Source organism: Cydia fagiglandana, chromosome Z, assembly GCF_963556715.1.
Source record: "Cydia fagiglandana chromosome Z, ilCydFagi1.1, whole genome shotgun sequence".
Classification (NCBI taxonomy): Eukaryota; Metazoa; Arthropoda; class Insecta; order Lepidoptera; family Tortricidae; genus Cydia; species Cydia fagiglandana.
In genome coordinates this window covers 15,656,750-15,673,128 of record NC_085959.1, presented here as the reverse complement: position 1 = coordinate 15,673,128, position 16,379 = coordinate 15,656,750, and the positions used below count along the sequence as shown (strand labels likewise).

Below are 16,379 nucleotides of genomic sequence, written 5' to 3'. Positions count from 1 at the left end.
TTAGGTATTAGGTAAATGTGATTAATAGTATATAGAGAGTCAGACCGAGAAAAATCTGCAGTGATTTTGATAGCCCACGCAGTGCTAGTTTTAAACGCCAAACTTCTATGAAATTATGACGTATAAGTAACACTTGCACTGCGTCGGCTATCAGAATCGCTGAGGACTTTTCTAGGTCTGACTCTATTAAATCAAAATAAAGCTCCCAAATCATCTTGTGTATAACAAATATATTATGTTACCTACTAACATTACAAATATTAAAAACGACTGATTAAAAATGCACATACCTACACACTTTTACACACTTTCATATTATTTTATCCTTAAATCCTCTTATATCACCTTTTTTCAACCTACCGAGCTTAATGGTGTCAATGAACCCACGTGTGGTTCCGTCCTTTATTACTTTTCCAGTTAAATATTGTAGCTCATTTACATATTCCACTAAACATTAATATACTTCTTCCTTTGATTCGATACAAAATACTTTTGCCAACTTACTAAAAATCATCTATAAATGTTAGAAAATATTTTTCTCCCCACTCCCTCACATAACTCTGATCTCACAATCTGTAATATATCTTCCGCTTCCGTCCGATTATTATTAAATGGTAAGTTATGCATTTTGTTCACCACGCAGATCGCACACTTCGTATACATATTTTGCACACACAATACAACACGGAGATATTAAATGTTTTGTAAAAAGGTGAAAAAATGCTAAATTATCTTTTATTGCGTGACCTGAAACCTTAATGCGTAACGTTTGTTTACCTATTTTTAGTTTTGTTATAAGTTAGTTATAAGCCTAGTAATGTCGTCTCAGACTTTAGTAGAAAAGGTACCTTATGGAAAAGTGATTGAAAATTCCCAAAAAAACTAGTCAATACGGGAAAAGAAGTTTGGTAGAGAACTGTATGCATTCTGAAAAACTAATTTTGCTAATTTCAGTTCTGGTTGGGGCGCCTAGCAAATATTACGGTTGTACGTTGTTTCATATACTACATTTTCGTAGAAATTGTGCTTCATAGAAAATGTTTCTCATATTATCATTTCATAGAATGATCAACTTCCAGTGCACTTACATTGTAGAAGCTGTACTTGTAGATTTTTTATAGTTCAGAAAATTAAAGTTTTCGAAATTCATGTCATAATATTTCAGGTCATAAATTATTATTCCTTATACTTAATATTAAGTTTGTATAAAATTTGTTTCCAAGCCTGCATATTCATAAGATTTTGTTTCACATTTTACTAAACTTAATATTTTCATTTCATATAAGGCTCAGTAACTAATACTTACTTTGTCAAAAATTAAATCATAGATCTTTTTTTCAAAGAATATTAACACATTAACACAAATTAACAGTTTGTTTCTGCGGTGGCCGCAATTCTAACCTAACCTAACCTACTTTTCTAGCAACAATTTGTTTCTGCGGGGGTCGCAGTTCTAACCTAACCTAACCTACTTTTCTAGCAACCGTTTGTTTCTGCGGGGGTCGCAGTTCTAACCCAACCTAACCTACTTTTCCGGCAACAGTTTTTTTCTGCGCAGTTCTAACCTAACCTAACCTACTTTTCTAGCAACAGTTTGTTTCTGTGGGGGGCACAGTTCTAACCTAACCTAACCTACTTTTCTGGCAAGAGTTTGTTTCCGCAGGGGTCGCAGTTCTAACCTAACCTAACCTACTTTTTTAGCAACAGTTTGTTTCTGCGGTGGTCGCAGTTCTAACCTAACCTACTTTTCTAGCAACAATTTGTTTCTGCGGGGGTCGCAGTTCTAATCTAACCTACTTTTCTGGCAACAGTTTTTTTCTGCGGGGGTCGCAGTTCTAACCTAACCTACTTTTCTAGCAACAATTTGTTTCTGCGGGGGTCGCAGTTCTAACCTAACCTACTTTTCTAGCAACAATTTGTTTCTGCGGGGGTCGCAGTTCTAACCTAACCTACTTTTCTGGCAACAGTTTGTTTCTGCGGGGGTCGCAGTTCTAATAATGCACCCTGAATAGGTATTTTAGTAAAATAAACTTTTAACATATGGTAAATATTAACTGTCGATTTCTTTTTTTTCTGTTTTTCTTTCACTAGTAAAGTGCCGACTAATCGGCCATTTTTGCCGACTAGTCGCCGACTAATTGCCGACTACAAATGTGGCCGGATGGTCGGCTTTCCCGACTAGTCGAAGACTAGTCGGTACATCCCTACTTAGGAGGTTGATCTTTTGTGTTATCGATAGCTTATTTATTATAGATTACTGGGATATGCATAACTCCATACCCGCCATAAGGTACCTTTGACCATGGGACGTCAGAAATACATTTCCTCAAATTTTAATATTATTTTATATGCCGACTCCACCTCGCTTATATTCTAACTGCCGGTTGGTAATAGCGCTGTAAATATAGTTCGTGGCCTGAATATCGATCTCTTCCCATTTACTAGCATCGTCCTTGTCTGTTTTAGCTCTAGTTGCTATTTCCTTACATTTTTTGAATTATAATATTTTATCAGCAGAATTTTTCAGTTCGCGTATTCAGTTCCGTCAAACACGGGTATAATTATTTTATCTACTCGTATATTAATCTATACCTATATCTAATATATATTAGCATTGAGTAATACTCCGGCATTGGAAATATATTATATTTAAATTAAACCATCATAACATTATACTTAACACAATAAAAACTTTTACAAAAAAAAACGAAAACCGACTTCAAAAAGGATGAAATAAAATATTATCCGTTTTTAAGTATATTACCAACTGATATGTTTGAAGTCGGTGCCAAGCCAAATTTGAAGCATACCATGATTTTAGGGTGATTCGATAAGAATGTGGCTATTACGTTAGATTACCAGCCTTACACCACACGACAGCAATGATCATACTTTCTGTAGATACCTAAGAACACACCGTCAAGTCACCTTGGCGCAGTCCGTACCATGTTTGTCGGTACTAGTATAAAACCAATGCGATTGCCGATATGTTATTTAAAGAGCAATTTTTACAAATTTTAGAACTGTCCATAGTACTCTGGTGTGGGATTGGGACTGAGTTATTTCCCGCCTCTTATCCAGAGAACTTGATTTCAAAATGTAAAACAATCCAAGGACCATCTACAGAGCTTTAACTTTTTACCTGCATGGCAAATTTCACCAGTTAACATGGCAGTTGTTTAGCCGAAAAGGTGACAAAGAGACAGACATAATTACTTTCACCATTATAATATTAGTAAAGTAGTAATGTGAATTATAGACATAAACCTGATTATTTTTGACCGGTCTTGTTACTATTTGTCTTGGCACCGACTTCAAACATATCAATTGGTAACGCATATACTTAAAAACGGATAATATTTTATTTCATCCTTTTTGAAGTCGGTTTTTTTTTGTAAAAGTTTTTATTTTTCATTTTTTAGTTTTAAGGCATTGTTAAAAGCTTATGAGTGACGTGTGACGCATGAATGAAAAGCATAATAATGCGTATCACTAAATTCGAAATTATTCCTGTCACTACACAAACACAAAATCCATCCTCCGCCCCGCCACTGACCCAATCCCTCAACCCCCCGATCACTCAACCTCACAGCACATCAACCCCTGATCACGGAACCCCTCGACCCTGAACCTCCAACCTTTCAACCGCCATTTCCCGACTCCTCAGTAGTTTTACCATAAGTCTTACACTGACATATTCGCTAGCGTGTGCGTAACTTACTTTCTATGCGTCGTGCTGGCATCCTATTAGTGCGAACGAGATGTATAGAAAGTAAGTTACGAAGACGTTAGCGAATATGTAGTAGTGTCAAACTCGTGGTAGGGCTACAGTTGTACTTCATCAAATTGGTGATTTTCGGGGGGAAATGCTTAAGTTACTATAGAAAACAACGATGTCGCCATACTCGTGCCTTTAAAAATTGAGGAGTTCCCTTATTTCCTTATGAATTCCGTCATCAGATTAGAACCAACAATGTTATGGGAACACCTTAGAGGTAACTTCGTTCAAACGAAAAAATAATTACTCAAATCGGACCACGGGTTTCGGAGTAATCTACATTTATAAAATCATCATCATTATCATCAACAATCATCATCATCAGGTTCACTCTATCAAATTAGTGATTTTCAAGAGGAAATGCTTGATTTGCTTAAGACAATACCCAAATTACCATACATGTGCCTTTAACAATTGAGGAGTTCCCTCAATTCTTCATGGATCCCATCATCAGAACAGCACCAGATTAATGTGGGACCATCTTGGAAGTACCTTCTTTCGAACAAAAAAAGAATTGCTCAAATCGGACCACGGGTCTCGGAGTAATCGCTGAACGTCCTACATTTTAAGAAATCGTCATGATTATCATCAAAACAATCATCATCATCAGGTCCACTTCATCAAATTGGTGCTTTTCAAGAGAAAATGCTCGAGTTGCTTAAGAAAACACCCAAATCACCATACATGTGCTTTGAAAAATTGAGGAGTTCCCTCAATTCCTCATGGATCCCATCATCAGAACAGCACCAGATTAATGTGGGACTACCTTGGAAGTACCTTCTTTCGAACAAAAAAATAATTACTCAAATCGACCCACGGGTCTCGGAGTAATCGGTGAACATACATAAAAAAAAAAACAGCCACAACCGAATACAGAACCTCCTCCTTCTATGAAATTGAAGTCGGTTAAAAACAGATATTCCTTTCTTTAGCGCTGTGACATAGAACTCTAGTAGATTCATAATAACATTAATAACTAAACTGCCAGTATACTCGTACATCTATACATACTCAACAATTAGATCAAAATAAACAGTTTAATCAATTTACCTTCTAATATGAGTAGTGTAAATTGAAATTAAAGTTTATAATATAGTTTCTGAAAAATTAACACTAAACCTATGTGGCGGATGAAATAGCCACACAAATGTACCTATTACCTACTAAGTATACGACGAAAAATGAGCCGTAAGCCGCTCCTGTCCGAACTGGAATGACGTACTAGATTGCTCTCGAAAGTCTCGACTGTCTCGAGCTATATTTAGTAAACCCTGTTAATAAAGCAACATCCCATGCATCCATATACCGCCAGAGATGGAATGGAAAACACTAACAACATTCCAAATGAAACGATCAATTTCTTAGTCTCATTCCCGTCAGTGTGAACCGAGCACGTAGCAACGTTATTATAATTTTTCATAATGTTTTACAAAGAATTCATGTCTTTCGTTTTGTTATTGCTTCTTCCGATAAGTAAGGTAAAGTAGGTAAACTTGGAGTCATTTAATAGTAGTCACATGTTTTTGCACAGTTTCTAGGATCCCGTACCAAAAAGTACAAATCGTTTTCACCTACAAGCACAACGCCATCGGCAAACACCAGGGCCTCTTTCTGTCCAATTGTAAATATCAACTCATTGAACTCACCTGATTAAACACGGCAACTACGTAATAAAGTGACCAGTACTTGTACTACTAGGTAAAAATCAATGATCCATGAAGAAAAGCGTATTAAACTGTAACATCTTTAGTTTTGCGATTTATATTATGTAAATGACAACAAAATTATTGTATTTCAGGGCGCCATACCGGGCACCTTCTTCTGGAGACCCCGATTGGGCATAGATATGGCTCTCCATACTTCAGGTATAAACATAAAAACGCTATTAGATATGTACTTCACAATCTGTCAGTATGTATTTACTATAAGTAAGGTAAGGTCCGTACTTTATTTAATTCAGAATCCTCGGAATCCTAAATTGCTAGGTGCTATCGCATACAAAGGGAGCGTCCTAAAAAATAACCTAAAACCTAAGTGAAGTTTGACTAAGAGAAACTATTTTTAGGGTTCCGTACCTCAAAAGGAAAAAACGGAACCCTTATAGGATCACTCGTGCGTCTGTCTGTCCGTCTGTCCGTCTGTCACAGCCAATTTGCTCCGAAACTACCGGACCAATTAAGTTGAAATTTGGTACACATATGTAAGTCTGTGACCCAAAGACGGATATGTAACGTCAACAAATGAATTTTAAACATAGGGGCTACTTTTGGGGGGTAAACGATAAAATTAAAAAACAAAGTTTTGAAAACTATATCGTGTTACATATCAAACGAAAGAGCTCATTTTGGGAATCTCAAATATATTTTTGTTATAAATTTAGGATAAAAATTTTAGAAGTTATTCAAGAAAATAGACAAAAAATGACCATTCCCCCCTCTATCTCCGAAACTACTGGGTCTAAAATTCTGAAAAAATACACAAAATAGTCCTTTACCTAAAGATGACAGGAAAACCTATTAGAAATCTAGAGTCAAGCGTGAGTCGGATTTAAGAACATAAATGCGGTTAAAATTTATTTTAGGGACACAGCCGCAATGGTTTAAGTGAAACGTGATGTAGACAGCTATTGCGAAGGCCATAGGCCGATATCCGCATAAGGCCGAAGGCCCGAAGCGTCCCAAAGTGGCGTTCCTTTAGCTTCAAGCGTGAGTCGGACTGAAGACAAAAAATGCGACTAGGCTGTAACTGGCACATAGCCGCAATGGTACTTGTAGTACAGTCAACAGCAGAAGTTGCTAAGCGGGCGAGGTGTTCAAAATTACCTTGACATGCTCTTATTGTCTTAACTATAAAGTCGCGTCTAGTTCATTTTAAACCACTCACCAGCTTAGCAACTTCTGTTGCTGACTGTACTGATTGATTAGGTTACTATTGTTACGTGTTTTAAAAAGCACTAGGTATACAGGGTGGCTAAAAAATAAACTAAGTGTATTCCCGTTGCCAACGTGCAACCCTGAAATCGCGAGGAAAAATTTGGCTGTTTCATACATTTAGGCTGGTCCGTTTTCTATGGGAGGATACTTCTTTTTTCGCGATTTCGGGGTTGTTCCCATACTAGAAGTCGCTCAGTATAATCCCAAAACCTCCCTGGCTACGGAAATACACTTTTATTTTTGGCCATCCTGTAGGTATTATCTCTCTACGGCCTTCGCTTTTAAAACACTTTCGGAAGTTGTAGGAAGCGCGACCCGTCGGACGCTCGAGTTTTCACTGTTTTCAGCTCTACGCATTTGGACACTTGTACTATTGTTCGGCATTCAATCTTCAGAGATGTAAAGATATAAGCCACCACGCCAGAAAACTTCATGTTACATCTGGTTTTTGATTGACCCTTCAAGACGTTTCACGTACAAAAAATGTTGAAAATTATGTGATGTACGGAACCCTTGAAAGGCGAGTCCGACTCGCACTTGACCAGTTTTTTTAGAATGCTAATAGTTACGATCCTCTTTTGGACAACTTTAAGTAAGATGTATCAAACCTTTAGCTAAGTATTCATCCCAAAAAATCATAAATGTGGAATGAGAGCCAAGTTCAATATTAAGAATATGTGTCGTTGTTCACTGGCCAACAGAAGAATTCATATCTATATGGGTGCTAAGTTCTGTGCTGCGAAGAAAATATAGAAATTACAAAGGATTTGATTTGGCTGGTTTACCAACAAACAAATTTTAGAAAAGTAACGTAGTTAAAGGCTACAAATATAATGACCACCAAAAAATACTTTGGTACCCTAAATAAAAAAATCATGCTTACCAAAAAAAATTACTGAACACCAAAAAAATAAGGCCTAAAATTACAAATGTACCACCATTTTAATTACGACTGCACTTCAAATTGTATTCGAATACCAAATATATTGAATGATTACCAAAAATCATTAATGATCACCAAATCTTGAAGACCAAATAATAGCGATATTTTCACCTAAATAAACCACTATGATACCAAAAAATTTATACATATTACCAAATAAAGTAAAATAATGCCAAAATTACTAGCCCCTCCCGCTCAACCCCCGTACCCCGCACCGCATAACTTAGGTAGGCATACTGAAATGCTACTAGAAAAGTATGTTAGGTTAGGTTTGTACTGCTATCAGTTAAGTGGGCTAGGTTAACACTGCGACCCTTACAGAAACGAATTGCTACTAGAAAAGTGGGTTAGGTTAGGTTTGAACTGCGACCCTTACAGAAAAGAAATGCTACTAGAAATGTGGGTTAGGTTAGGTTTGAACTGCGACCCTTACAGAAACGAAATGCTACTAGAAAAGTGGGTTAGGTTAGGTTTGAACTGTGACCCTTACAGAAACGAAATGCTACTAGAAAAGTGGGTTAGGTTAGGTTTGAACTCCGACCCACACAGAAACGAAATTCTACTAGAAAAGTGGGTTAGGTTAGGTTTGAACTGCAACCCATACAGAAACGAAATGCTACTAGAAAATTTTGCTTTGCTTTAATAGGATAGCAAGATTTAAAAATTTGGTTATAATTTAACATTAAAATGGAGTTCTAATTTTGGTGGTCATTTACTATTTTTGGGTTTACAATGATTATATTGGTGTCATTTTATTTAATAGGATAGCACGATGTAAAAATTTGGTTATCAATTGACATTAAATTGAGGTTTGAAATTTGGTAATTATTTACAATTTTTGGGTTAATAATGATTAATTTGGTGTCATTTCCTTTAATAGGATAGTAAAATGTAATAAAATTGGTAATCATTTCACATTAAAATAGATTTATAATTTTGGTGATCAAGTGATCATTCATTATTTTAGGGTGGTAAAGTAGATTTTTTTGGTATTAAATTTTATTAAATCTGGTGATCAGTTAAATAGCAGCCGTAGTTAAATATAATAGCCTATACGTAAAAACTAGCCAAGAAATATCCTTTATAATTTCAATATTTTTTGGGTTATTCCCACTAGTTACCACCAAGTTCTTACCAGGTGGTAACTACTGAGCATTTTTTTCCCACTTTTTACCAGTGATAACTCCTGGAAAAAATTAATTCCCCGTAGTTACCACAAGCTCGGTTTGGTGCTAAATTCCCAGTAGGTAGTTACCACAAGCTCGGTTTGGTGCTAAATTCCCAGTAGGTAGTTACCACAAGCTCGGTTTGGTGCTAAATTCCCAGTAGGTAGTTACCACAAGCTCGGTTTGGTGGTAAATTCCCAGTAGTTACCACCAAAGTTTTGTTAAATTACAATACTAATAAACACAGAATAAATAGTATGTTATAAATATAGAGTGCTTAAACAAATAATTACATAAAATGTTCTACAGAAAAATTCAGTACCTACTCTTTTTCGCTAAGATCAATATTTCAGAAATGGCCGGTTTTTATTATTGATCCTAGCGAAACAAAGTAGCACTTATTTTATAAGACATCTTAAATAGATTATTTACGGAACAGATGTTTTTTGCTGTTGGGTACCGTTTACGAGTTATTTACGAAAAACTAAAAAAAAAACCGGGCAAGTGCGAGTCGGACTCGCGCACGAAGGGTTCCGTACCATAATGCAAAAAAACAAAAACAAAAAAGAAGCAAAAAAAAAAACGGTCACCCATCCAAGTACTGACCACTCCCGACGTTGCTTAACTTTGGTCAAAAATCACGTTTGTTGTATGGGAGCCCCATTTAAATCTTTATTTTATTCTGTTTTTAGTATTTGTTGTTATAGCGGCAACAGAAATACATCATCTGTGAAAATTTCAACTGTCTAGCTATCACGGTTCGTGAGATACAGCCTGGTGACAGACGGACGGACGGACGGACGGACGGACGGACAGCGAAGTCTTAGTAATAGGATCCCGTTTTACCATTTGGGTACGGAACCCTAAAACGATTATAGTAGTTACAAATTATAAGTAAGTACACTATGTACGATAAGAGCGTGACCGGTAAAACTTGTATACTGATATTTTATACCATTTTCATTCAACTTCCTTCTGATTGTGTCTAGAGATATCTTCAAGCCTTTTTCTTTAGTTTTACTTGCCCAGAATGTTTCTTTCACTTAATTACAAACGCCTTTGATTTATTTATATGCAATCAGCTTGGTTTCGTGATATTTTGGGCCCTTTCGGGTACGTACAGAAGAACACTTGCCTTATAAACGTGAATCGTAAGGCACATTCTTTTTGTTTATTGAACTTTAGGTGGGATACTGTCAAAAGCTTTTTTATTATTTTTTACGAAGCATTGTAGGCAAAAGAACATTCTATTCAGCCAGTACTTTTTTTCTGTGCCACCTCCTTAAAATTTACATGTTACACCGATCACGCTCTTGTCAAACACACTGTAACTTCCCCACCTTAATATATTATGAAATATTGATCCTAGCGTAAATGATTCCTGAATCTTTTTTGTAGAACTTTTTATGTAGATTACTTATGTAATAGAACAATATTTGCTGCGGGCCACCGTTTAAGAGTTATTTACGAAAAACTATAATCTATAAACTTTTTCATACTACCCATTCAATTAATGTGTTTGCTCCATTCTCTAGAGTCCCCGATATCAGTTTATAAACCTAATAAGCAGAATATCGAAGCTGGGTTAGTGGTGTTGCTAAACGGTTACGACGTCGTGGGCTCCATACTCGGGCTGCTAAGGGGCGCAGAATTCGCGGCCGACGAGAAGGCGATGGACCCCGCCTTTAGCCCCTATTACAGTAACGTCTACAAATGGGCTTGGAGAACTCTCGACTTGTAAGTAACAATATCACGCTGCTGTCACATCTGTGCTTTTTTTAAATATCTTCCTGGAAAAATAGGAAAATTAAAAAATAAATGTCGTTACACTTGTATTGATTCCGAAAAACACAATATTTCAGCTATACTCATAAGTTTTAATATAAATAATTGTAGCCTAGGCAAATTAGAAAAATCTGCGGAAATAATTCGTGTAGTTTTGAAAATTGGTACATGCATACCTTGTGGTGTCCAGATAAACATACTAAAAGTCCTCGAGGGTAGGGGGTGTGCTGGGGGTGTAGAGGGGGGTTGAAGGTACCTTTTTTCATATTTTTGCTCATATCTCGAATATCTGTACGAATAGCATTATAATGACTTCGGACAAAAGTTTTAACATAAAATTTACTACAAATTTAGTTATGTTTATTTTTACTCTGCGATCAATAGTTTAGGAGCTACAGGCTGTTAAAGTTAAATAAGTGATAAAAAATAGACGGTTTAAGAAAACGTCGTTTTTTTGTAATTGTTCATCACAATTAAAAAAATTTGCTAAGAGTAAGCAAGCTAAGCGACCTACTGATAAAATATAAACAAAAAAACGGTCACCCATCCAAGTATTGTAGAGAATCAAATTTCCTACAATTTTTGTCCTCACGGTTTAACTGTAAAATCAAAAATGGCCGAGTTATTCAAGAAAAACCGTTTTTCGAATATACACAGAAGCCTGATTCAGTCTACCTTTTGAATTTACACTCCCAGTGACCCCCCGCCGCCCCGAGGACCCACGAAAAAAAATCCAAGAACTGATTATTCACAGGTCAAAATCTATAATTACTGAACTATTATCAAATTGCCCAATAGGTGATAGGCATTACGTAAAATCCCGGGCAATTTAAAAAAAATAATAATAATTATCAAAATGCCAAAAAAGTTTGTAAGACTACATACTTTAAGACGTCACAGCAACTACCCACACCACTTTCGCGCTTGTCATCTCATATATTTGTGTTCAGGGCATTAAGGCCCATTTACACGATACAAGATTCTTGAAAATTCAATTCAATAAAATTGAGGCAACAAAAAACTTGCACTATCTAAACATACGTGACATTCTTGTATTCAAGTAGCAACTTGAATTCAATACTGGCTTACATGTAAACGAAGCCTAGTGCAGTTAATTGAATACAAGAATTGCCAATCCATATTTTATTTTCGACATGGATTCCGTACGCGAAGGTGTGTTCCTTGTCGCTGCTATAGTAGCAACTGTGTTACGAGAAAAACATCAGCACTGCTAGATCCAGTTCCCATTGAATCCTTCACTTTCTTATTTTCAGCTAGATATTGCGTTCTTATGCTCTTAAGTTTCTTCATTATTTCTTTGGGGCCAACCCCAAATTCTATAGCAAAATCTACAAGGGCAGCTTCGCGAGCCTCACGGTTTTTATAATTTTTATACTCTGTGTCCCACAAACATTGATGACTTCTATAAATTTCTATGAATTAATTTTCTCCGAACTACCTAATTTAAAATAATTTTTGCTCATTTTATCAGTTTTACCACGCATTCAATATTGAATGAAAATCTGCCAATGCAAATCGGTTCAATTCTTGCTTCAATATGGCTTCAATACATCATACTTGATTCAACTTGAAGTTTAGACCTGTCAAGACTTGCATGCAATTATTGCCGTTCAATAAATGTCTTTGGTGTAAACAAAATACGGTCAAGACTATTGCCCATCAAGAATTGTATACAATAATTGCATTCAAGATTTTGGTTATTGCTCATGTATAAACACTTTGATTTAATTCTTGAATTCAATTATTGCACGGCAAAACTTGAATACAATTATTGCCGATTCTTGTACAAGAATCTTGTATCGTGTAAATGGGCCTTTACACTACTGAATGCATCGATACCATATTTATTTACCCATATCCGAGACGATACGAGCGAAAACTAACATAAAGCCTGTACGGCCGGGGTACTATACTCATATTCTTATTTAATACACGACTACGTCCAATCATACTAATATAAAATTTATTATGGTTTCCTCTAGATTACCACATTGGGTGAGAGGCAATTTCAACGACGGGCTTAGAGGGTGGAATAACCGTTTTAAATATATGGATGTGGAAATGCCTGCGTGGTTGCAGAAAGCATTTCCCTGGGTGCCTAAGGAATCTTGGGACACAGAACATGAAGATATGGTCAAATTCAGAAAGTTTGCTGAAACAGCGTTTATCCCATTTTACAGATTTCCATCAAAAGTCTACAATGACTTCAATTCCTTCTTGCCTGCTTCGTTAGATAGTTTTCTTTTCTCTTCAACTTCAAGAGATGACTTTGACATGAGTGCGGAACAAGAAAAAGACCGTAAGTCTAGAGAACGAAAACTGAAGCTGCAATTCGAGAAGAAAGCCGAGAAGCCACCTACCATCACTACCGAACCTGGGAATACCACCACTACCGAACCTACCGAACCTGGGGATACCACCCCTGAGGATTAGTGCTTCCAATACCGGGATCTCGTCTGTTTAAACGCATTTTTCAATACCGGTATTTTTTTATGCAATACCGGGATCCCGGTATTTACAAAAACAAGGAAAATGTGCCGATAATACCATTTAAAATCCAATAATATGATTAAATTCGGCTGCATCAAGAACTTTACTTTCCCATTTAAATAAAGAAGATCATTTAATTGAAACAAGAACTGTGCATACGTATATGCGTTAGATAAATATTTGGTGACGAATTCTGATGTTTAGGATATGATATTAATATAATTAGTTCTTTTATATGGTTCCTGTTTTTATTTATTGTTTTTATTATGTTTTTGTAACATATATAATATATGAATAAAGAGATATGTTATTAGTTCTTAAAATGATATCAAAAAGTAGAAAGAAATGAGCAAGGAATGATAGTATGGCAAACGAATTTTTGGCGGCAAGTTTATTATGTTGAACTAAAAATGAGACTGGTGAAGTCAACAAGGCGGGTAAAATGATTGCCAATCTGGAGGACATCTGGAGACAATAATTAGGTATTGCAGATGGCGATTATTGTTTATCCTAAGCTAAGGACATACATATCTGGTGTTACAGTGAGCCTTTTTATATAAAACTGAAAAATTTTAAGCGATTCCGGGACCGGGATGCCGGGATCCCGGTATTGATGAAGACAGTTTTGGTATTAATACCGGTATTGACAGAAGTCCGGTATTTGGAAGCCCTACTGGGAATACCACGAAACCTGATACCGGTAAACCAAAACGAATATAAGAATATAGTTCGCCTAAGTTTTTTTTAAAGCAAACATATAAAGTAGGTACCTATGTGAAAAAAAAGATATCTTTATTAATGAACTAACTGAGGTAAGTACCCGGCTTCGCCCAAAGAGCTGACATGAGAATTGTGTTGCGGTTGTAATAAAAGGATAAACTTTAAAATACAGGGTTTAAGGTTTACTTTTATTTAAGGTTTTTTTTTCTAACTACAATCTATACCTATTTCTATGTACATTTTTTAAATTTCCAATTATTAATACTTGACCGTGAGAAAAGCATAGGGAATAGGGATAACTGAAAGTGTTTGTCGAAAATCACCTGAGAGTATGAAGGCTTCGAATAGTTCACATTGTTCTAATTCCACAACATTTGAGTGTGTTCTGGAACACTCCACAATGATTTGGGATCCTGGAATCTAGGCTATTTACGAATATTTGATAACATTCCAGAATATTCCGGAATGTTCTCGAACATTCGAACCTCACAACTGTCTTATTGCTTTAAATATATACCCTTCCCAATAGGCAGCTCCAACCCTATGAAAAAGACAGAATGGTCCAGAAAATTCCACATTTGAAAGTGTTCCGGAATGTACCACAATGATCTAGAATGTTCTCGAATATTCGACAACATTCCAGAAAGTTCTGAAATGTTGTCAAATACTCTCGAACGCTCTGGACTGTTGTAGAAATGTCTAGAGGATGAAATAATCTTCAGAAGCACGCCCTTCAGGTAAAAACGGGAATATTTTTCATGAATAGACAAAAACCGCCCAAGTGCGAGTCGGACTCGCCTTCCAAGTTCGCATTGGTTTACATTACCCAATTCTTAACAATGTATTTTTTATATGTCACGCGAATTGGCTTTAGAAAATCCGTCGGGGTCGGATAGAAAACTAATAAGTAATTAGTCCGACTCACACTTGACCAGTGTTGGTCATTCAAGAATAAAATCATTATTTGAATACGAATTCGTAGGAATAAAATCATCTCGATTTTATTCCCGTCAAAAATATTCAAATAATTTTGATCGGGAATAATTCGTATGAGAAAAAAATCAATGAGAATAACATATTTAACCAAATAAATATAATCATGATTTTTAATCGAAATAATATTCCACGAATAAAAATGTAGTCTGGGTACCGTATAGGTACCTACTAATTACGTATATGTAGTTAGGTAGATGTAATAATAAGCAGTGATCTGCGGGTTAGCAACAATAAAATCGTTCTTCTGTCTTGACAGATATTTATTTTCCTCCACAGTTTACATACAGAAAGTACAGAATCGCATCAATAATAATTGGGAAATAAATAATGGCTACAAATATAATGACCACCAAAAAATACTTTGGTACCCTAAATAAAAAAATCATGCTTACCAAAAAAAAATACTGAACACCAAAAAAATAAGGCCTAAAATTACAAATGTACCACCATTTTAATTACGACTGCACTTCAAAAAGTATTCGAATACCAAATATATTGAATGATTACCAAAAATCATTAATGATCACCAAATCTTGAAGACCAAATAAATGCGATATTTTCACCTAAATAAACCACTATGATACCAAAAAATTTATACATATTACCAAATAAAGTAAAATGATGCCAAAATTACTAGCCCCTCCCGCTCAACCCCCGTACCCCGCACCGCATAACTTAGGTAGGCATACTGAAATGCTACTAGAAAAGTATGTTAGGTTAGCTTTGTACTGCTATCAGTTAAGTGGGCTAGGTTAACACTGCGACCCTTACAGAAACGAATTGCTACTAGAAAAGTGGGTTAGGTTAGGTTTGAACTGCGACCCTTACAGAAAAGAAATGCTACTAGAAAAGTGGGTTAGGTTAGGTTTGAACTGCGACCCTTACAGAAACGAAATGCTACTAGAAAAGTGGGTTAGGTTAGGTTTGAACTGTGACCCTTACAAAAACGAAATTCTACTAGAAAAGTAGGTTAGGTTAGGTTTGAACTGCGACCCTTCCAGATAAGAAATGCTACTAGAAAAGTGGGTTAGGTTAGGTTTGAACTGCGAACCTTACAGAAACGAAATGTTACTAGAAAAGTGGGTTAGGTTAGGTTTGAACTGCAACCCATACAGAAACGAAATGCTACTAGAAAATTTTGCTTTGCTTTAATAGGATAGCAAGATTTAAAAATTTGGTTATAATTTTACATTAAAATGGAGTTCTAATTTTGGTGGTCATTTACTATTTTTGGGTTTACAATGATTATTTTGGTGTCATTTTATTTAATAGGATAGCACGATGTAAAAATTTGGTTATCAATTGACATTAAATTGGGGTTTGAAATTTGGTAATTATTTACAATTTTTGGGTTAATAATGATTAATTTGGTGTCATTTCCTTTAATAGGATAGTAAAATGTAATAAAATTGGTAATCATTTCACATTAAAATGGTGTTATAATTTTGGTGATCATTCATTATTTTAGGGTGGTAAAGTAGATTTTTTTGGTATTAAATTTTATTAAATCTGGTGATCAGTTAAATAGCAGCCATAAATAATTCCAG

At 35.7% G+C, this 16,379-nt stretch overlaps 1 protein-coding gene across 1 annotated transcript; it reads left to right on the top strand.

The window, feature by feature from the left end:
* The first annotated feature begins 5,199 nt into the window (after positions 1-5,199).
* Positions 5,200-13,222, top strand: LOC134679345 (uncharacterized). Its single transcript, XM_063538247.1, has 4 exons — positions 5,200-5,256; positions 5,577-5,643; positions 10,356-10,557; positions 12,609-13,222. Exons 1-4 carry the CDS (start codon positions 5,200-5,202, stop codon positions 13,057-13,059), a joined length of 777 nt encoding a protein of 258 aa, XP_063394317.1. The 3' UTR covers positions 13,060-13,222.
* The last annotated feature ends 3,157 nt before the right edge of the window (positions 13,223-16,379 follow it).